General features: G+C 40.2%; 1 protein-coding gene across 1 annotated transcript in view; it reads right to left on the bottom strand.

Annotated features, from left to right (window-relative positions):
* LOC102016005 (chromosome unknown open reading frame, human C15orf27) overlaps nt 1–23,968 on the bottom strand; it is a 101,554-nt gene that overhangs the window by 49,205 nt on the left and 28,381 nt on the right. Inside the window, exon 2 of the mRNA XM_005393470.2 lies at nt 1,919–2,051. Within this exon, the coding sequence (XP_005393527.1) occupies nt 1,919–1,956 (38 nt within the window). The 5' untranslated portion in view covers nt 1,957–2,051. The remainder of the gene's footprint in view (nt 1–1,918; nt 2,052–23,968) is intronic.

The following is a 23,968-nucleotide window of genomic DNA, read 5'->3' as shown; positions in this document are numbered from 1 at the left end:
TGGTGTCCTGGGTAATGAGAGGTCAGTTCTGATATAGAGGCAGCAGTGCAATCTGCCAGAAAAGGTAGGTGCCAGCTCTAAAGCCACCTTCTGTGGGGCTCCTCCTTGGCCTCAGTTTCTCTAGGTGAAACTCAAGTAATAAAGGCTACCTGGGAGACAGACCTTCTTGTCCTAGGGTCTGAGATGGACAGAAGTCTGGAGCAGTCAGCCCTCCCTGCATGTGGATGGGGGCCTCTACAGCCAATACTTTTCTAACAACCACTGAAACCTAACCAACAACACATGCCAGCCCTCAAGAACATTCTGAGCTAAATCTTTTTACCTCTCTTTCTCTTGGAGCATCCAGATAATGGAGGGAAAAATGGAGTTTTTATTTGAGTGCTACTGGGGCTTACTGGACCACCTGAATTCACCAAGCAATTCCCAGTGGCCCAGATCTCTTCTGTAGGCCTTGGTTAAACCTCTGCTTTTCGCTGCCTGTCAAGCGCAGATAATAGCATTCATCATTGCGTGACATTTACAAAATGACTCAAGATCCTCAGACAGAAGAGAGGATGTGCAGCTTCTGTGTTTCTCAACAATTGATAGAAAAGTGTGGGCGTTTATAGGGGGAATCCCAGCTCCCCCAGATATTTCCCGAAAGGTACATGCCGGGTTGAATATGTTCTCTTTTCTTGGGGACTGTTCAAGGAAACTAGGAATTTCTGAACTGAATAAACAGAATGCTCTGATCAGTGGGGAGTTTGAGGAGGACTGGAGTGAGTTTCTGAGCTTAACAAAATATGGCTCTGAGAAGTACAGGGCAAGTTACTTCTGCCTTCCTAACTTTCCGGCCTCCCAGTCACTTTCTGCCTATGGCCATGGTTTCCCAGTTGCATTTCTGGTCACACAGCCATTTTCATACAGAGATGAGGCCTCCATTGGTGGGAATGAAGGTTCCATAGTTCATGGTTTAAGTATCCTCTTGGGTGAGGATCAGTATGGTTAACAGAATGTATTAATGGTTCCGTCCCTGCCCCTCCTTGAACCCAGGCCTTTGCCATGTGACTTTGCTGCTCCCATCATCAGAAAGAAGAGCTGCTTTCCAACCCTTGCTACTGCTTCCAGTCATGTGACTTGTGTTGGCCAATGGGATGTTAATGGATATGACGTTCACAGGGTGTGGCAGACAGTGATAAATTCTGCCTCTGCTCCTGCACCCCAATGTCAAATCATAGAGGTTTGGCACAGCTACAGAAGGAGGTGCAGAGTCCAGTCACCTAGATCGGCTGCCAGCCAGCCCAGCCTCTCCTCGAAGTTGACCCCAGGTGAGATCAGCAGAGCTATCTGGGTGGTCAATCCAGACATATGAATGACATTTATGGTTGTCTGCTACTGAGACTGGTTGTCCCCAAGCACTACACTGGTCAGATGGCTTCATTATGCACGGGCCAAGTAGCCTGGCACAGGTGCCTAGGGCTAGAGAGGCCGGAGAGTATGGTATTATAGTTGGACCGTTATTGTCATCTTAGTAGTATTTTTGCCAAAGGGTTCCAAAACACAAAATAAATAACCACCTGGTTACACCATGCTGGCACTTGGAAGGTGAAGTGGTATCTTAGGTTTGGGGACCTGAAAGCAGATCTCCCTCAAGAGCTCTACCCCGGGGTTTCATAGAATCTTCTTTTAGAAATCCTGTCATGACTTTTAAATTTCCTTGCAATTCCTGTTTGGTTCATTCATCCCAGATACTTCCTAATGTTCTGAGTCTTGTTTTTGATAGGTTCTCCTCATTTCTGTGGCCCCTTACTGGGGATTGAGCCCAGGGCCTGTGCATTATGCAACTGTGCACGGTACTTGCTTGAATCAGCAGGACCTTATCACGTGGGAGATTCAGGGTGACACTCCTGATGCAGACAGAGGGTCCCATGGTACTCACTGTGGATCTGTCATGTTGAAAGGTGCCGCCAGAGCCATGGGTCTTTTGGTGTCTAGCAGGGCTGAGCTGTCCTAAAGCCTGCTGTCAGCATTTCTGAGTGTGGTTTCCACAAGACGTGAACAAAAATAGTGACCTGAAAACAAAAACAGGAATTTATTACCTTCAGATGCAATCCCAAGTTCTCCTAAGCATATCTAAAATTAGAACTTACTCCCGCTTTTCTGCACAGCAATGTTGGATAAATTCTTCCAATAACCCATAAAGGGGTAACAATAGGCATGAGTTTTCTTCTTCTTCTTTTTTTAAGAGATAAGATAGAACCAGAGTGGAAAAGTAGCTTCCTTTCCTTCCCTTCCTCTTTTCCTTTCCATTTCCTTCTCTTTCTCCTCATTCTCCTTCCCTTTCTCCCTCCCTCTCTCCCTCCCTCCCTCTCTTTTTTGGCATTACTGGGGATTGAGCCCAGGGCCTGTGCATTATGCTATATCCCAGGCCTTTAAAAAATTTATTTTTATTTTGAGATGAGGTCTTGCTAAGTTGCCCAGGATGGCTTTAAACTTGCAATACTCCTTCCTCAACCTCCTGAGCTGCTGGGATTATAGGCGTGTGCCAACACACCCAGCTCAAAAGTCAGCTCAAAGTGACCTCTCTGTGTCACACAGAGATAGTGGGAGAGGCAAGTTAGACCCTCAGTTTTCTGACTTCTTATCCACAGCACTTTCCACCAAGCTGCTGTGGCCCCAACCCCAGCATAACTCAGAGTCTGTATTTTTATTTTTTTAGGCCTTTTTCTGTGCCTCTCTACTGGGTCTTCAATTAGAGGCAGCAGAGCAGCTAAGAGGACAGACTCTGGAGCTAGACTGCCATACTTATTCCTTCTGCTCTCAGCTTCCCCATCCATAAAATGGGGATGGTAAGAGAATCAAGTAACACAGTGCATGTAAGGGACTTAGAACAGGGCTTCATACACGTCAAGTACAACATCAGCGCTGGTTTTCATTATTGTAAGTGTGATGTTTTCGTAAATTAAAACTGCATAGGATGTTGAACCTAGGCACATTTCAAAGCATCTGGATGGCTGAATATAAAATTGTGGCCTGAAGTTTGAGCTAGGTAACTGAATATACTTTTTCAACCAACCCAACAGCACCGCCCAAAACTCCCCTGTGAGATGGCACAACCCAGTAGACAAAGTGACGGAGCCTGGCGTAGATGGCTGTGAACAAGTCTTAACGAGGTGACTCGTAGGAAGGTGCAATCCTTTTGTAAATTGTTTTCTACCACAAACTGCTGCTCCTCCAAGGAATCAATGTAGAATAAAACTCTCCACTCAGCTTGGAGGGACAGTTCAGCTAGGGAGACAGGGACAAATGGGGAGTTACACAGACAATTCACTGCAGGCTGCTAAAGTCCAGGAGATGGAGGGTCAATCTGCCAAGCTCTGTGTAACAAAGAGGAAAGACAGTACAAGCTAATAGGTCTGAATTTGGAGCCACTGAAAAGAGGAGAGGAGGAGCCCTAAAATACAGAAAGCCACCAACCATTTCTACACCAGAGTTTTATAGGGATAGGGGTAAAAAAGCACAGAGTCAGGGCAACACCAGGGGGAATTTGGCCTGATTAGTGGTTTTGCCTTGCCTCAGTGGACCTCAAGGCAGAGGATCTAAACATTAAAAACAGAACTCTCCTCTGTAGGATTTGAGGTTGTGTGTTAACTATATAGTAAATGTTATACAATTATCCATTCCACAATGCAGATTTAACCAGTCCCATTTTTGTTGTTGTTCTCTTCATACATTCCCAAGTTGGAAAAGTCTTCCCAGTATTAGGATGGGTCATGAGCATCGTCTAACCTCAACGGACAGTGAAGCCAGGATTGAGACCCCAGGACTGGAGGACAGGTGGGCAATGTCCCCTTCCGGACATGTGTCTTCACAAGCTGTGTTTCCAAACAAGTGTTTGATATGTGATATCAGGCCATAGCCCCGAGGAGGGCTTGACAGGAAGGTCTTACATTCATGGACATTCCAGTCTAACTGAGCAGGTTTAAAACACAAAAAACTCCTAACTTCTGGCTTCTCCTAAATAGCAAGGAACAAATAAAAATTGATAAACCTATACTTAAAATTAATAAACGTGAGCTTCTGCATTAATATATTACAGCCAACATAAAACACAAAGAGTAGAAATTAAAATGATGAAAAATAGTTTTAATTTCACTTTTAGGAAGGAAAATTTCAAACATATACAAATGTAAGGAATTGTGTAATGGACCTGCAGTTCCCCACTGCCCAACTCCAGCAGCTGTCAGCTCTTGACAGTCTTGTTTTCTCCATATCCCTGGCCCTTCCCTAACCTTCATGATCATTTTGAAATAAATCCTAGGTATCACCTCATTCAACTGTAAATGTTCAATATGTAGCTCTGAGAAGACTCATGATGAAAGACAACTGCAGGACTGTCATCACCCCCAAGTCAGCGTTAGTTTCCTAATACTATTATCTATCTAAACATTGTTCTCATTTCCCTGTTTGTCCTGTAATCTTCTAGATGTTTGTTCAGTCTGGAACCAAACAAAGTCCACAGATTGGGATTGGTTAACATGACCCTTGAGTCTCATTTAATCTACAAGATTTTCCTCCTATCCTATTTTCCCAGGCAATATATTGGAAAAATGGATCTCACAGTTTTCCATGGTCTGTACAGTACTGTTTAACATGTTCCTCTATCCCCTATATTTCCTGTAAAGTCTATACAGACTTAAACTAGATTCAAGTTCATTTTTTGGGCAAAACTTTATTGGTGGTGTTGCAAATATCTTCTTGAGATCTTTTTATGATACAGACAGCCATTGATTTTGTTCTAGATTTATTCATTCATTAGAGTTTACAAAATGGTGATATTTTAATTTCATCATTCTTTGTTAGTAAATTGCTATAAAGATAAACTTTCATCAATGATTTGATTAGCCTAAGGTACAGTTCATCTACGGGAAGAAGCATAAAAGCTTCATGTCCTCTTTTTTAGTTACTGGTTTTCATAATGATGACTCAACATCTTGTCATCTTCCAGAGTGATGGTGAGGCATCTGCTGTTGTTGTGCAGCACCCTAGATTCCTTCACTCATCTCTGGGGTGCATGGGAAGCAGAGTCCGTGAAGCTGGCAGCAGTTTCCTAGAAAGGACACATGGACATGGGGAAGACACACCTGGCCTGTCCAGTACACAAGCAAAGATAAGAGATGGATGAGGGTCAGGTCATCTTTAGATAATACAGTAGTAAGTAACTGCTTCTGCTACAGGTTTGATTCCTAACAAGCAGCACAGTGTAGAAGACTACCTTAAGACGATGGGAATACTTAGCCTGGTGTTATATAAAAATAATATTTTCCAAACAAAGCCACCCCCACAGCACTAGGCTAGCACAAAGCAGGTGTCGTCTAGCGCTCTATAAATGAACATCTGAAGTACAAACCTTCTGCCTCATCAACCTGGTAAAAGGCAAGGCAAAGAGAAAACCTGTTTTGGATTTGCTGGGTCTGCACTGGCAGGTGGAGAGGCTGCTTTAGAGACTTGACTAAATTCCTAGGCTCTTCTAACTGTGGCTCATGCATCTCTCTACTAATATCATGTTTGCTTGTTGCATCCAGATCTGCAAAGTCTGACCTTTCTCAGCTGGTGTCCTTGGGATTTTATGCCCGAAGAAGGCTGCTAAGACCAAGAACTGGCCTCACCCAGCAGGTGGACAAAGCTAAAATTCAGCTCCACTGTCCTCAGAGGCTCCCAGGTCTGTTCCTTACCCCTTACTCAGCTGACAGCCCTTGGTACACACTGCCTGCAGGCACAGCCATTTCACTGGTTCCCATGTCTGCCTTTACTCTGACCTTTTGGGAGATATGAATTAATTCATGTGCTGCACTGCATAGATGTGAGTGGGACACAGAGGTGGAGTCTAAGACCGGTTAGTGCTCCCACGTTTCTGACAACACCACAACTACGTGTGAATATCTAGATCTCTGACTCTCAAATCTTCTCATCCACCATGCTCTCTGGGGTGTGTATTAGAAACCAGACTTCTGGGTCCATCCATGAAACTTCTAATGGAGTACAGCTAGGGTAGGGGCCTGAAAGTTGAGCTCTCTAACAAATTTAGAGGATACCAATTTGCTGTGCACAGACCACACTCTGTTCTGTGAATTGGAAGCTTTGCTGGAAGTGAAGTAGGTATTTGTACCCCTCCTTTGCAGAGGAAGTTAAAGTGGCTACAAAGCTACTTGGGTGGAATTATCAACAGAACCTAGGCTGGCCAGGCTGTAGAACCAGAGAGGCGAGAACTATTAGGAAGGCTTTTGCCTGCAAGACATGGAATGTCTCATGGAAACTGAAGCAATGAAGGCTGTTACTATGTTTCCTAACAGGGAGGGGAGCTGAGAAAAGAGGATCACAGGAATAGAACTGTGGCCAAAGGATACCATCAAGGTAGAGTTTTTACCCTCAGCTTTCTAGAGTATGACAGGTTAAAGTTACATATATTTAAAGTACAAAACATGTTTTGAACTGCATGCAGTGGTACATGCCTGTAACCCAGCTATTCAGGAAGCTGAGGCAAGAGGATTGCCTGAGCCTAGGAGTTAGGAGCCTGGGCAACACAGCAGGAGTAGGTCTCAAAAACAAAAAAGTGGAGGACCTCGGGGAAGATGGTAGAGCAGTAAGTAGCAACAAGTCAGTCCCTCTGGGATCTGGAACTGGGAAAATAATAACCTGGAGGTGGGGAGAAGGAGGAAGGTAGAGTTCTGGGATCCAGGAACAGGAAGGATCTGACAGAAAGCTGTAGCCTGCAGAGAAACTGAAGAGACAGAACATAACTCAGAAAAGGGAATGGACAATCTATACTTCCACCCTGGCCCCTGCTTTATGGCTTGTGAGAAAGAAGGACAGATTATACAAGAAACAGTGAAAGAAGGAGTCTCCAAAAGACTTCAAGGAAAAAAATGCAATGGTGAAAAGGATCAGTGGATATTGTGAGCAGTAACACCTGATGAGAGACTCCAGCCCAGGCACCTGCCACATCCCCTAAGTGAACGCGTACTAAGGAGGGGGCAGATTGAGCCTGGATGTGGAGCAGTTGTGGGCTGGCTTTATTTCAGGACTCCAAGTTTTATATTCCTACAGGGACTGGATGAGTGTCAGCAATGGAAGATATCTGTGGTTAGGGAGCCATGGTCAGGCTAGCAAGAGATACGCAAAGTGTTTAAAGCTAAAGGACCCAGGCTCCACCTGAGGCCAGGTTCAGCCCAAATCTGCTTGAACCTGAAAGCCCTGGGGCCAGAGCTTCTGCACTCCCACCATGCTCCATGGCCTGCTCTCTGAGGACTGTGTCCAGCACGGACCTGGGCTTGGACTCCCTTTTTGTCTCCCAGTGATAGCAGGGACTCATCTTGAATTGAACACTGCCCCAAAACTGTACTCACAGAGAAATTCTTCTTCGTTTCTTTTTATTCATTTGGTTGGTTTTTTTTGTTCGTTTGTTTACTTTTTGTTTCTTAAAATGTGAGCACTGTTTTTATTGGTTTTGTTCAGTTGGTTTTATTTATTTATTGGTTTCTTTCCTTCTTTCCTTCTTTCTTTTTTCTTTTTGGTACTGGGAATTGAACTCAGGACCTTGTGCTTGCCAGGCAGGCACTGTGCCACTGAGCTATCTCTCTGACCCCTTCTTTCATTTCTTCACCATTTTCCTGGGGCTTGAGTGACCTTCTTCCCCCTGCATTGCTTTTAACTGCTCTTCTTTCTTCTCTATTTTTTCCTCTTCTTTTTAATTTTCCTCCTTGTATTTATTTGCATTCTCTATATTTCTTTTTTCTCCCTCTTTTTTTCTCTTTCTTACTAGTGTTTTTGTCCTACCTTTATCTATTCTATAGATATCTTTATACTCCTCATAACAAATGCTGGCAGGGCTGTGGGGAAAAAGGAAGCCTTCTCCACTGTTGGTTAGATTGTAGGCTGGTGCAACCACTGTGGAATTTAGTGTACAGATCTCTCAAAATACTAGGATTAGAGGTCCCATTTGACCAAACTATTCCCCTTCTGGGTATCTTCCCAGAAGACTTAAAAGCATCATACCACAGCAGTATTTGTGCACCCATATTTATAGCAGCACAGTTTGTAATAGCTAAATCTTGGAAGCAACCCAAATGCCATCACCTGATGAATGGATAAAAAAGATTTTTTTTTTAAATATAAGGAGTATTACACAGCCATAAAGACAAAATTGAGAGATTTGTAGCTAAATGGATGGACCTTGAGGTCATAATCATAAGTGAAATCAATTGGATATACCTGGGTAAATATTGCATTATCTCTCTGGGGTGACTGAAAATGTAAATAAGAACCAAAATGTATAACAGATATTGTGAAATAGGAAAAAACTGTTCAAAAGGAAAAGGGAAGTAGGGATCAGGGAGGGAGAAATGAAGGAAGGAAAAGAAAAAATGAGAAAAGAAGGATAAAATAAAAAGCAAACTTTGTGAATGGGGAGGGGAAGACAGCTTGAAAGGAGGGGATGGGAATGGGAAAAAAAAGAGGAATCAAGATATATCATGTACAGAAACAAATTTCCTATAATGAATATGATCATTATGTATATCCAAACTGTACCAATGAACCTAAGTAAACAAAAAAAAGAGAATAAAACCTCAAAAAAGGTAACACAAATGGCATAAAAAACCTGTCCACAGAAATAATGCCAGTAAATGCCCCAAACATAGGGAAAGAAATAAACATACAGTAAGTGAGGCACATAGAACCCCAAACACCTATGACCAAAATAGAACCTCTCCAGCTCACATTTTTCTCAAAATTCCCAATGTCTATCACAGGGACAAAATTTTAAAAAGTGCTAGAGGAAGGCAATGAATCACACACAGAGGTAAAGTAATAAAGATCACAGCAGACTTCTTTACACAAACTTTAAAGTCCAGAGGGGCTTGGAATGAAGTGTCTTAAGTCCTAAAAGACAACAACTTTGATCCTTGCTTTATGTATCTGGCAAAACTTTCCTTTAAAACTGATGGCCAAATAAATTATTTCCATGACAAGGAGCACTTGAGAAATTCATTTCCACAGGATTACAATAAATGATCAAGGATATCCTAGAAAGAGACAATGAAGCCAGAAGTGCCAATATATCAAAAAGAATGAATACACCTGATGGGATGAGCAGCTAAGCAAAGTGGGAAAAATGAAGAAATAAGCAATAGGAAAATAATGCAATGACAGAATACCTCTCAGTAATAATTCTCAATGTGAATGGTCTCAATTCCCCCAAAAAAGATGCAGACTGATAGAACAGATTGAGAAACAAAACCCTACAATATGCAGTATGCAAGAAACACATTTAATTCAAAAAGATTAAAAATCAAAGGATAGAAAACAATATTTCATGCAACAGGAACCTGATAGAAAGCAGGAGTTGCTATACTAATTTAGAATAAAATGGATTTCAAGATAAGACTGATCAGGAGAGCTAAAGAATGTCACTAGATATTGGTTAAAGGAATAGTTCAACAGGAAGAGTTAACAATTATAGATAAATATGCACCAAATATTTATCATAAAACATACACTTATAATGGACCTGAAAAATCATATGAATACCTGTATAAGTGTAATGGGAGACCTCAATACCCCACTGTCACAAAAGGACAAATCAACTAGACAAAAATTCAACAAAGAAATATCAGAACTGAACCAAACTTTCAAACCAATGGACTTAATAGATTCACAGAGCATTCCACTCAACAACAAAGTACACATTCTTCTTGGCAGCACCTTTCTCCAAAATAGACTACATATTAGCCCATAGAGCATGCTTAATTACCCGAAGAGCATAACACTGGGTTCCACAAACACATCCCTTTTCTACTGTAAATTTTTACTTAGCGTAACAGTAGCCAGTGATACATTTCAGTACCTTTGCTTAAGGCATACAGGAAGTGATCTTTGTGTTTATCCACTTGCCCACTTACAACATAAGGCAAGGTATGTGCATGTGTGCAAAAGTGTCAAACCAGGATTTTCACTGACATGACACTCTGTTTACCTGAGGTTTTGGCATATGTTTACCTGAGCATCACAGAGGGTATAATACACCCACACTACCCTAGGATTTATTTTAAAGAAAGTTTTCTTTTGATTTTTCTGGTAGAAGTAGCCCAGTTCAGTACAATGGCACATAAAAAACCAGATTTGCAAGTTTTGGAGGTCAAAAGTAAATCACCAGATTACTCATGCATGGATGATGAAGATGATTCACTATGGTAAAATACACGTTTTCATAACACAAGAGTGGTGTGGGTGGATGACGATGATGATGATGATGGCGATGATGACTCCTGACATTGGCCATGAGTGCCCAAAGTTCCTGTGGCAGTGAAATGGAGCAAGAATTGACTTATACACACACAGGGGATGCAGACCTCAATTTAGATGACAAAGAAAACAGCAATGTGAGTACATATTTAACTAGTCAAAATGTTGCAAAATGGCCACACAACCAAATGGGATGATCCAATGTTAGAAGTAGGTCTGAAAATATAGTGAGGGTCTTGGCAGGGGTGGAATGTATTGGACAGAATGCCAACACTGCCATTCAGTGTTGGAAACTGTAACAGATGAAATGTTACAACAGATGAGATACGCAAAGGCTGAAATACAAATAAAATGTTCTGTATAAACCAATAGCCATATGAAAAAATCGTATTTATTATGACACCTCACTAGCTGAACTAAAGGCATTCATAGATCTGCTATACTTAGCAGGGAATTCTCATGGAAATCATAGGAATGTAATAAACTTATGGAAAAGCAATGGGTCATAATATGGTATAAAAATATATGCTCTTGTAGATGTGAAGACTTATTATGCTTTCAATTTAGAAATTTATCCTGGAATTCAGCCATCAGGTCCTTATTTATATAGTAATAAACCAAATGTTATTAAAATACTTATTGCTCCCATCTCCCAAACTAATTGAAATGTGACATTCAACAATTGGTTTACCAGTTTCCAACTGATGTTACATCTGTTAATAAAGCACAAGTTCACTAGCGCAGGAACTGTAAACAGGAACAAAGCAGAAATTCCAAATGAAATGCTGCAATTTCAGAACAGAGAATTGTATAGTATATGCTCTTTGGCTTTCAGAAAGGTTTACATTGTCTCATATATGGCAAAGAAAAACAAACTGGTACTGCTGATGTCAACACTGCACCATGACAGAAATACTGATAGGGAAACCTCGACAAAACAGAAGCCTAAGATGGAAACTTTCCACAACAAAACCAAAGGCAGAGTAGATGTTGATAACTTATGTAGCAACTATGATATCACTCAAAACACAGAGCATGGCCAATGGTTGTATTTTATTCAGTCCTAAACATACGTGGTATAAATAATTTGATAATTTACAAAGAAAATGACAAGTGCAAGATACCACAGAGAAATTTTCTTGGAGGACTGGGACTGGAACTCAAGCTCATAAGAGATCATTTACAGCGGAGGAAAAACAAAGTGTCTCTGCCCAGGGAACTATATAAAAAAATTGTTGACCACACTGATGAGCTGACAGGTGAATAGGCAGGTGCAGCATCCTAAAGACCTACTATGACAACAGGAAAATGTTGATTGTGCCCTATAAGAAAGGACAGGAAAATAAAACATATGTGCCATCAGTGTAAGTGTTACTTGTATATGGAACATGTAATTTTCATGTGTGAAGACTGTCTTGGGTGTGACAACTAAAGCAAAGATTATTTTTGTTGTAGAGTGCTATTGGTATTTTCAGTGTAGTTCATATAGGAATATTTGTTCTTCTTTTTTAGACTTTGTACACCAAAAACTAGTCGATGTTGAAAATTTCGATGTTTTTATACTCAATAAGTATTAAAAACACAATATTTTTGTAATATTTTACCTGTGAAACACTTACTGTTTAATAAAAGTCATAAAACTGAATAATTCATCAATAGAATTACTCTAAAAGTTAAGTGTGGGTTTGACACAACCACATTTATGGGCCTTTACAGAAAAAAAAGTGTTATGCTACCTTAGGTAAATGCAAAAGAACTGAAATTATCCTGTGCATATTATAGGACCACAGTGCAGTGAGACTAGAAATCAGTGGCAAAAGAGATCATAGAAACTATGCAAATACATTGAAATTAAGTAATACCTTCCTGAATAATCAATAGGTCACAGATGAAATTGAGGAAGAAATCAGTTTCTACAATCAAACAATAATGTCAGTATGATATACTGGAACCTATGGGATGCAATGAAAGCAGTCCTAAGAGGGAGATTTGTAGCAGTGGATTTTCACATTAGAAAGACAGAACATACTCAAATAAATAACCTAAAGTACTAGAAAAGGTCCTAGAAAAAATATGAACAATCCAAACCCAAAGCTAGTATTAGGAAGGAAATTATAAAGATTAGGGCAGGAATTAACAAAACTGAGACAAAAAAATTACAATGAATCAAAAAGTTTCTTTGAAAGACTGAATAGAATAGACAAACCCATGGCTAATCTTTAAAAAAAAAAAGGAAAGGAAAGAAAAGACCCAAATCTATGCAATTAAAAATGAAAAGGTGAAATCACAATGGATTCTGCTGAGACCCAGGAAATTATTGATAACTGCTTTGAGAACCTAGTAAAATGGAAAACTCAGAAGAAATGGGTAAATTCCTAGCTACATATTAACTACCAAAGCTGAACTGAGAAGATACAAAATTTTAAATAAACCACTCAGTGAGTGACATTGAAGAATAAAACAATACCAACTATCCAGATTTTGAAGGATTCACTGCTGAATTCTGCAACACCAAGATCTATCATCAATACTTCTCAAACTCTAATGAAACTGAAAGCAAAGCAGTACTCCCAAAATCATTTCTGGAAGCAAGCATTATCCTAATTTCAAAACCAGAAAAATACCCAGTCAAAAAAAGAAAACTACAGCCCAATTTCCTTAATGAACATAGATGAAAAAATCCTCAATAAGACACTGGCAAACAGAATGCAGCAAATTATCAAAAAGATCATACATCATGACCAAGTAGGATTCATTCTAAGGATACTGGGATGGGTTAACATACATAAATCAGTAAGTGTAATTCACCACATAAATAGAATTAAGGACAAAAACTATATGATTATCTCAATAGATGCCCCCAAAAAGGCATTTGACAAAATTCATCAGCTATTCATGATTAAAAACTCTCAAGAATAGGAATAGAGGGACTTTATCTTATTTTAATCTGATAAAGGCCATCTATGACAAACCAATGGCTAACATCATACTGAATAGTAAGAAGGTGAAAAGTTTCCCTTTAAATTCAGGAACAACATAGGATGGCCACTATCACCACTTTTGTTCAAAAGTTGAAATACTAGCTAGAGCAATTAGACAAGAGAAAGAAACAAAAGGGATATGGGAAGGGAAAGAAGTTAAATTATCATTATTGGCAGATGACATGATCCTCTACATAGAAGACCCTAAATCTTCATCAAAAGACTCCTACAATTAGTAACCAAATTCAGTAGTATAGCAGGATATAAAGTCAACACTCAAAAATCAATAGCGTTCTTGTACATCAATAACAAACTCACTGAGGGAAATTAAGGAAATAATACCATTCATAATAACATCAAGAAAAATGAAATACTTAGGAATTTTCCTAATTGATGTAATGAAACACCTTCACAATGAAAACTGTAATACTCTGAAAAAGGAGATTGAAGAGGTTATCAGAAAAAAACAGAAAGATATCCTCTGCTACTGGATAGGCATAATTAATATGGTTAACATGGACTTGGGCTGCGGATATAGCTCAGCAGCACAAGTGCCTACCTGGCAAGTGCAAGGTCCTGAGTTTGATTCCTGGTACCAAAAAAAAAAAAAAAAAAAAAAAAGATGGACATACTTCCAAAACTATTATATAGATTTAATGCAATTTCAATCAAAATATCAATAACATTTCTTATAGAACTGGAGAAAGCAATCTTAAAATTCAATAGAACTAGGAGCAACCTAGACTGGCAAAAGCAATTTTGGGTAACAAGAGCAAGGAAGGGAGTATCACAACCAGACCTACAAAGCTACAGCCATAAAAACAGCATGATATTGTCAAGAAATAAAAGAAAACTAAACAATTGTAATTCAGTGAAACAGAATAGAAGATACAGAAATAACTTCAGCCAAAACTCAGCTACATGACCTTTGACAAAGGGATCAAATCCCTTTGCTGGAGGAAAGATAACCTCTTTAACAAGTGGTGCTGAGAAAATTGGCTGTCCACATGGTGAAGGTTGAACTTAGACCCATATCTCCCACCAAATCCTAAGCTAAAATCAAAAAAGATCAAAGACCTCAACATTAGAACAGAAACATTTAATTTGGTGGAAGACAGGATAGGCAAAACTCTTGAAGACATAGGTATAGGCAAAGACTTTCTGATTAAAATCCTGGTTGCACAAGAAATAATACCAAGGATCAACAAATGGGATCACCTTAAATTAAAAGGCTTTTGGACAGCAAAGGAAACCACCAGCAAAGTGAAAAGACAATCTACAAAAAGGGGGAAAAATTTGCCAGCTACTCCTCAGACAAAGGACTAATATCTAGAATATATAAAGAACACAAAAAATTAGACCCTCCAAATTTAAAGACCCACTTAAGAAAGGAGCGTTTGAAATGAACAGACACTTCTCAGATGAGGAAATATGATTGGCCTATAAATACATGAAAATGTTCAATGGCACTGGACATTCGAGAAATGACAGCATTAAGATTCTATCTCACCCCAGAAAGAATGGCTACCATCAAGAAATCAACCAATGACAAACACTGGTGAGGCTGTCGGGAGAAAGGAATCCTTCATTGTTGGTGGGACTGTAAACTGATACAATCACTATGGAAATTATTATGGAGATATCTCACAAAACTGGAAACAGAAATTCCATTTGACCTTGCTATCCCCTTTTAGGTACCTTCACAAAAGAGTTAAAAAGTCACACCACATACTCATGTTTACAGCAGCACAATTCACAATGGCTAAATCTCTGGAACATCCTATATGCCCATCAACAGATGAATCTATTAAGAAAATGTGGTATTTATACACAATGGAGTACCACTTTGCTGTGAAAGAAAGATGAACTTGAGGCATCTTTAGGAAAACTGATGTCCCTCGAGACCATAATGTTAAGTGAAATAAATCAGATACACAAGGTTGAACATTGCATAGTTTCCTTTATATGAAAAAATTAATAGAAAAAAGTGAAAAAAGTTATTGTATTCTAAGTATGTTTCTTGTGTCAATTCCTATTTTCACTCCAATATGGCATGAGAGCTCACTTTGCAGGATTTCCATTGGTTTGGGTATGTTAAAGTCTTTATTATTGTTATGAGCATGGTCTACAATGAGTAAAAAAAATTCCCAGAATAGGTAAATCTATGAAGATGGAGAGTAGTTCAGTGGTTGCCTAGACTTAGAGGGGATGGACTGGGAGATGACAGTATGTTTTGTTCTGGGATAACAAAAATGATCTTAATTTGATTGTGGTCATGGTTACCAAACTTTGTCAGTGTGCTAAAATCTACACAGTCTTACACTTTAAGTTTGTTAACTGGGCCAGGGATACAGCTCTAACTCAGGACCTGGCAAGTGCAAGGTCCTGAGTTAGATTCCCAGTACCAAAAAAAAAAGTTTTAAATTGTGTGGCTTACAAATTTTAGTTCAATAAAGCTGTTATTAAAAAACAAAGAAGTGTTTTGATATATGCACACATTGTGAAATGATTACCACAATGAAGCTAGTTAATGCATACTACTTCACATAATTATCTTTTTTCCTTGGTAGTAGCAGTAAGAACACTTCAGATCCACACCCTTAGCAAATTCCAAGTATATAATACATTATCATTAACCATTGTTAGTCACCATGCTGTATATTAGGTAACAACTGAAGGTCTGTATGCATTGACCAGTATCTCTCCTTTTCCTTTATCCTCTAGTCCCTGGTCACCATCATGCACTTCTGTTGTGATGAATTCTACTTTTTTTTTAAGATTCCACATACAATTTAGATAATATATATTTGCTTTTCTGTGTCTGGCTTATTTTACTCAACATAATGTCTTCAAGTTTCAACTATCTTGTTGCAAATGGCAGAATTTCCTTTTTTGTGGTTGCATAGTGTTCCAGTGTGTATATCTCACTTTCTTTATCCACCAATCGGTTGATGGAGACAGCTACAGTTTGGATCTTAAGGGTCTCCTGAAGGTCCCTAAAGGCCTGATCCCCAAGGTGGCATTATGGGGAGACTGTGAAGCCTTTAACTGGGGTTGGGGGTGGGGTGTCTTTGGGTCAGAGGGGGAGGGCTCTGAAGGGGCATGTGGGATTCCAGCCCCTTCTTTTTCCTTTATTTTACTCCTTGGACACAACGTGAGTAGTTTTGCTCTGTGACACCTCAGCAATGCCATCAGATGCCCCCTCTCCACAGAGGCTAAAAGTGATGGGTCTTCCTTATCATGGACTCGAACTTCTAAGACCATGAATCAAAATAAGCCTTTTCTCTTTAGAAATTGATAGCAACAGAAAGTTAACTCACCAGTGACTTAAATTGTATCTACATCTTGGCTATGGAGAATAATACTGCAATGAACGTGGGACGTAGCTCTCACACTGAGATAATGATTTTATCCCCTTTGGAGATATACCTAAGAGGGATTATTTTTAGCTCTCTAATCTGTCCTATTGGTTTCTGTATCTATTTTTATGCTTGTATAATACTGTTTGGATTACCATTACTTTATGCTATAATTTAAAATTAGGAAGTGTGTGCTATCTCTAACTTTGTTTTTCCATCTCAAGACTGCTTTGGCTATTGGGAGCCTTGTGGGTCCACATGAATTTTAGAATTGCTTTTTTCTACTTCTGTGAAAATGCCAATGGAATTTTGGTAGGGATGATGCTGAATGTTTAGATGACTTTGGAGAGTATGGGCATTTTCACAATATTAATTCTTCCAATTCAATATGAGATATCGTTTCATTTGTTTGTGTCCATTTCTTTCACCAATGTTTTATAGTTTTCAGTGTATAGAAAACCAAAGTTCTTTCTATCCTTCCATTCTTCCATCTTGCATGGGATGCATTCCTTGTGCTTGTTGCCCTGTGGTTATAGAATGGCCACTGAAGCTCCAACTTATACATCTTCATACTAGCTCCCAAACAAAGAATCAAAAGCTTTCTCCTCACAAAGATTTGATCTTTTATTCAGGAGTCATTATCTTTCTAAAGTTTCTCCTAATATCTCCTTAGGTAGAACTGGGTCACATGGTCATAAGGCTGCAAAAGGGATAGGAAGTTCTATGACAGCCTAAACCAGGCACAATTCATCCCATGGGGATGGGCATATTGTTTCCATAATCATAGTCTCAGGTCTCCTAGCAATAAAGAAGTACAAAGGGGCTTTTGCATAGGTAACTGGTATCTGCCAGGTCAGGTTTGGACATTTCCCATACAGTTCTAATGCTTAGCTAAGCTTTCTGGGCTTTCAAAAAAGATTGGCAAATGTTGGTGAGTGACTGGCAGGAAATGTGAAAGATGTGGTGTCAAAAAACCTTGGCGTTCTTTTATTTGGAGATACAATGCCATACATTTTGGGTTCAGTTTTGATATCATGAAGCCTGCTGCAGAATCCGGGTCTAGAGAAAAACCACTGGGGTAGGTATCTTTCCTGGACATGATGTTAATGTCCCCAGCAGGGTAAGGCTGTGCCTTTTGCATTAGATGAGAAGGTTTCTGTACAACAGCACAAGGTCATTCTTATTGGTGCCTTGACCCATGAATACCTTGCCCCACAAACAAAGCTAAAATGAAGAAAATCAATCATGCACCTGAGAGTTCTCCCACTTCAGTCTCAAGTCTGTTGCAAAATTCTTAGCTGCAGATCTGCAGAGTGGGCAGAGAGCCCGCAGCGGCTCTCTCTTCTAGGTGCAGCAGGTTCTCCTGGGGGCCCGGTTAATTTTCTGCTGTTTGCTCTTCACTGATGTAGTAAAGCAATCTGTCGATTATCACTGGTCTTACGAGGCATGGGAAATACATAGCAAAGCTGGATCAAATCATCTAACACTGCTCAGGTATTCTGAGAGGAAAATCAAGAGGACTCTCATTATAATTCTTCCCTTGCCTTCAATATGTTTTTTCAAATTCTGAGTTTCCCTAAATTCCCTTCCATAATACTTCCCTATAGCGGGCATGCCATGTGGCCTTGCCAGGATAAAAAAATTCCTTGGCACCAGGCCTCTGGCTGGCCTTGGCAGGAAGGGATGCCTTCCAGAAAGCATTTCAGCCCCAATCAAATGTCATTTTTGGTCCCAATCTGATGTCACTTTCCCTCCAGAATTCTGCAGGGCTTCTGGCGAACTCAAAGAGCTATGATTTTGGGAACCACAAACAGTGAGCTGGGGCTGCAGTGGCAGCCCTGTCACCTCCAACCCTTCTCCACCTGATGAAATAGATCTTAGGTGTAAAAGCCGCCTTCCAAGCTCCTTCCAACTCTCCAAGGGAGTCTTTTGATTTAAGTGATGCTCACTGAAGTATGTGAGGAATCCAGATCTAATTAACTTTGTGATTGAATTCCATATGGCACAAGCTAAATGACTATTCTTTAGTAAAAGTTCTCTTTAATCAGTACTTTTCATACTTCACATGGTAAAATTGTAACAATGACACCACTTCTTAGTTGTCTTGTAGTTATGTCACCTTTGTCATTCAACTTCTCTTTGCCCTTTCACCTGGTCGCTGGGCTTGGCCATGTGACTCAGTTTACTCTTAGAAGACTACAAACATGACAACACTTTCCTCATTTGGCTTGCTGTCTGCCCACCCCTCCCATCACCACAGTAGCAAACCAGGCTGGAGGAAGATGATTATCTCAGCTATGGCCATGAACTGCCAGCTGCTTCCGAGCTATAAGCAACCCCATCCCAGACCACAAGAGCTGCCCCACGGTGCCCAGCCTATATCCCTGACTCAGACTCATGAGTTAAATAGAACTCACGAGTTCTTGGTTTTTTCAGAAGTCATTCTCCAGTCATGTGTTAGCACCTTCTATGTTCTAGGTACTACAATGAACACTGAGGTTATGGAGATAAATGAGATGTGGTCACAGCACTAAAGAAACTCGTGGGTTAGTGGTAGAGACAGATGCATAGATAGAAATGCGAGCTGAGGAAGTGAAAGTAACAGAGAATTACAAAGGAGTGTTTTGAAATCTGAAAACTTCACTCTGAATATTAAGTAGCTGGCAGGTACAATTTCCCTTTTCCTTCAGCCATCTGCTAAGGAAAGATTTGGTTTTTCTAAGCCCACTGAGTTTTGGGGTAGTTTTTTGTGTGGTACTATTGTAGCAATAAATCATAGGTACTTTATCGATGAATGTCTACTACAATAATACAAAGATACATATTTTTTTTAATGCTGGACCTCTCTCTACCCTCCACTTTACCCCTCTGTGTTCCTTCTCTCTTGAGGTTCCTATGTCAATATTCAAGTACAAAAATACTGACTCAGAATTATACAAGCATGCACTCTTACATATAGGCTAATTTTTGTGGGTTTGTGTTTAAATAACAAAATCAACCCTATAATTTGTTTTTTATCCTTAGGGAGATATAACTGGACCTCCTTTCCAATCAGTAGATAATGGTTTATGTTTTTCTAATTTCTTAATTCACACATAGACACACATACACATTTGTAACTTTATCTGAAATGGTTATCATAAAATTTGTGTTTTAGTGGAGTCTGTTTTTGCTTTTGTACCTGCTTCCCAATTGTCTGACTCTGTTGTCCTCTTTAAATATACATATACATTGTGTATATCTTTTCCTTTGGGCTCATAAAACTATACAGAAATATTTTATCATTTGTATTATTGAACTATGTATTATTCACACTTAACAGGTTGTGGTTTTTCCCATTCAACAATATCCTGTAGGGGGTTGGGGATTTAGCTCAGCAGCACAGCGCCTGCCTGGCAAGCTCAAGGTCATGAGTTTGATTCCTGGTACTGGAAAAAAACCAACAACAACAACAACATCTTGTAGAAACCCCCCTCACTAAGTCAAATAGGAAAACTAATCCATTCCTTTATTAATCACTGCATTATATTCCAGAGCATGGGAGCTCTGTAATTTAGGTAACAGTTTTTCTATTCATACTCAGTTTATTTTTAGATTTTTGAGGGGGGCCCTGTGAAAAATGCTTGTGTATATTTTATTACCTATGTCTTGATATTTTTACTTACATGGATTCCCAGCAGTAGCATTACTGGGCTAAACAGAAGTATGTATTTTGAACTTCAATACTTGAGACAAAATTGTTTCCCAGAGGACTGTACAAATTTTCACTCCACAGCAAAGTATGAAAGTTCCCTTTGAGAGGAGATTCTTAATCCCAAGCTGTTAGAGGTAGATGTGAACCAGACTTACCCAAATACCCGCTGAGTTGTACCCTCTGCCCCATATAGCACTGAAGTGACAATCAGAAAAATGGAGGATAATGGCAAAACCCAAAATAGTAATATATTCTTACACCAAAAATTTTTAATCGTTTTAATCACAATATTGCTATGAATTGTCTCATAGGATCCAATTTTTTTCCTGTGCATAAACCCTAACCCCTCAAACTAAACAATGCCCTTACCAGTTCTTGGGTTTTCTTGAGGGACTGGCCCCTCTCTGCACACCAGGACTTACAAGCTGACAAAAGAGAGTGAGGAGAAAGACTGCAAGCTTAAATGTCATGGAGTTCTGACCAACTAGATCAAAATCATTACCAAGGAGAAGAGTTTTAGGAAGAGTCATTTTCTTTTATCAATGAGCATGTCAACCCATAGGTTGGTGTCCAAAATATCACTAGAAACTCTTAGAAGGTAGCACCAGAATTTCCTGGACTTGCCCTGTAGACTTGCCTGTCCTCACTGCCAGGGAAGGGAAGCCCATCTCTGTTCACAAGTGGTGGGTCCGGACATAGTGAACAGGATCAAACAGCGGCCACTGTCTCATTTTAACTCCACTGGCATGATGCCTCCTGACATCAGGCAGGACCAGTTTGAGTTTGGACTGAGGGAAGCGCTGTTCAGCAGCAGCTCTCCAAAGAGCCGAAATCTTCTTGGAGGCTCCTGACTCAAAGCTATCACCTCTCTGATGCCTCTATGTGAGGATGCTGTATGGAAATCTCATGGGAGGCTGGGAAGATCTCAGTTCCTTCTGAACATCATTTCATCCTGAAGGGTAAAGACTGGAGAGAAAGCCAGTCAAGGAACCCAGTTTCCTTGAGCAGCCGGGTGACAGACACCTCAGAAACAGTGGCCTGACTGCTCTATCCCATGTCTCTACTTTTCTCTCCTTTACTATCTCACTCAAGAACCACAGTGAGGGTCTCTTTCACTTCAGCAACACCACCCAGCCTCCATCCCTCCAGTTCCCTCCTGCCCACCCTTCCCTGCACCCACCGGCATTCCCAGCTGTCTCTCCTTGAAAAGTCCTTCTTTGTCTCTGGAAGTCCCTGGAGTGAATCCACCCCTGCAGCATCCACAGCCTTCCTTATCTGCTCTTCATACAGAACAAATTGCAGCTGTATCCTTACATTCAGTGCTTCACATACAGGACAACCACACTAAGGGACCCAGTGGCCAGAACACCACGCGGGCTCTTTCCAAGTGACACGGATGGCATGGAAAGGGTGTGAGCAAAGGCAAACCCTTTGGTCAGAGCCAGTATCGCCACTAGTAACAACACACCTGGCTGATCCACCTCAGGCACTTCATTGAGTTTCCCTTCAACTTGGTAAGGGATGGAGCAGTGTAACATGTGAGGAACTTTTGCTGTTACCACATTTCCTTGTCTCTAAGAAGCCATCAATATGAGGTGACAGTCCATTTAACGACTGCTTGTCCATAGAAAAGACTTACACACTGTCACATTAAATTTACACACCAAGTTAAGACACTGATCATTTCAATAATGTAGAAATATAGAAACAGGCACTCGATTCCAGTGTCCTCTAACCCAATTATCATTGCTTCCACTTGGGAACCATGGGTAGCGCCTCCTTTCCTTCTCTCCTGCCCATGTTGGTTGTCCCCTGTCAGGGTATGGATCACTTTTCTGCCTATGTTCTAGTGGCTTACACGCATGTGCCATCCACTCTTTACAAGACATTGCTTTGGATCACGGTTCACAATCAGCAAATTAAAAAAGCAGACTCTCAGGCACATTCCACCTCTCAGATTTAGCAAAGCAGTTTTCTGACAACTAACTCGAGGCCCTTTGGTGGCGCCAGGAGTGTGCTTCCTGCACTCAGAAAGTGCTCTTCAATACTCCATCAAGCTCCATGAACAGGGCTCCACAAGTCCCTGCCCTACTGGAGACAGCATGTGGAGGAGCCACCAGAGGCAAGCGTGTAAGGTCATCTCTGTGCCTAGGGAGAAACATGGCTGGGCATCCTCTTTTGGAATTCAGTGGCATATTTCAAAAATTACTGGATTTTATATGTTTATAGACATTTTAGGTTTTCAGAAAAACTGACTAGAAAGTACACTGCACTCCCACATGCCCCCTTCCCTGCCCACTTCAGTTTCCTCTATTACTGTGTTACATCACATGGCTTATTTGTTAAGGTTGACCCACTAATATCAATGCTTTATTACTAAAGTTCCTGGTTTATATTAGGATTCACTTATCACATTGCTGAGTTGTATGGGTTATGACAGGTCTATAATTTAGTCCAGTGTCTCCCATCACAGTATCATACAGAATTCATGTTTGCTCTAAAAATCCCATATGCCTCCTATTCACCCCTCTAACTGCCCGCTCCAAAGCGAATTGTCCAGCATCCCTGATCTTTCTGTCTCTATACCTTTGTGTCCCTTAATAATGTGAGATTCCTTCCTATCTCTTCATAGGTCAATGGCTCATGTCTTTTTATTGCTGACCAATACTGCACTGAAAGGATGCACTATGGCTACTTCTACTTTTTGGCAATTATGAGAAAAGCAGCTCTAAACATTTATATGTGCAGATTTTTGGATGGACATAGTTTTCAACTCATCTTGGGTAAATACCGAGAAGTATGACAGCTGGATCTTATGTTAAGACTATGTTTAGCTCTGCAAGAAACTGCCACGCTATCTTCCAAAGTGACTGTACCATTTTGAATTTGTACCAGCAATGAATGAGCATTCTGTTGCTTGCACTGTTGATGTTCCAGATTTTAACTATTTTAATAAGGGCACAGCAGTATCTCATTGTTTTAATTTGCACTTCTAGGATGACAAGTGATGTTGAACACCTTCTCATATAATTATTTAACAACTGTGTATTAATTTGGCAAAGTGTCATTTCAGATCTTTCCCCCACTTTTTAATTAGGCTATTTGTTTCCTATGGACATAAGTCCTTAATCAGATCTGCGTTCTGCAAGTTTTTTTCCGAGGTTATAGGGGTTTTTTTCTTTCACTTTTTTAACCTTTGGAAAATGACTACTGTACCACAGCAGACAAGACTTGTGCTGTCTTTGGCCTCTAGCATTTCCTGGGTAACCCCATTTGCCAGGATACACCTATGGACTTTTGCCTTGCCCAGTGTGTTTCCTAAATCCAAGTCACTAACATCAAAAGGAAAACTGATTTGTAACTCAAATTAAAATCTGCCTTCGCCCCTTTTGAAGTGTGCTGGGGAGTATGTGACCATTGTTGAGCAGGTGGAACCTTTCAATATGAGTTATTATTGCTACATTGTTTTTTATCTTAGTGCATTTATTCAATAAATGTTAGAGTCCTTGGAGGCACTGGGTGCTTGGCTTAGCTCCTTGCTTGAATAGTAGTTACAATTCTCTCTCAACCCATGAATGGAGCCTGAAATGACTCAGCTTAGCTCTCTGGCCATCTTGTTAACTCCAGTGTATAGGTTTTTCTCTCTCATCTTC

Source organism: Chinchilla lanigera, unplaced genomic scaffold, assembly GCF_000276665.1.
Source record: "Chinchilla lanigera isolate Chin_1 unplaced genomic scaffold, ChiLan1.0 scaffold00049, whole genome shotgun sequence".
Classification (NCBI taxonomy): domain Eukaryota; kingdom Metazoa; phylum Chordata; class Mammalia; order Rodentia; family Chinchillidae; genus Chinchilla; species Chinchilla lanigera.
The sequence above is the reverse complement of the archived record's forward strand: the minus strand, read 5'-3'. Positions and strand labels throughout refer to the sequence as shown.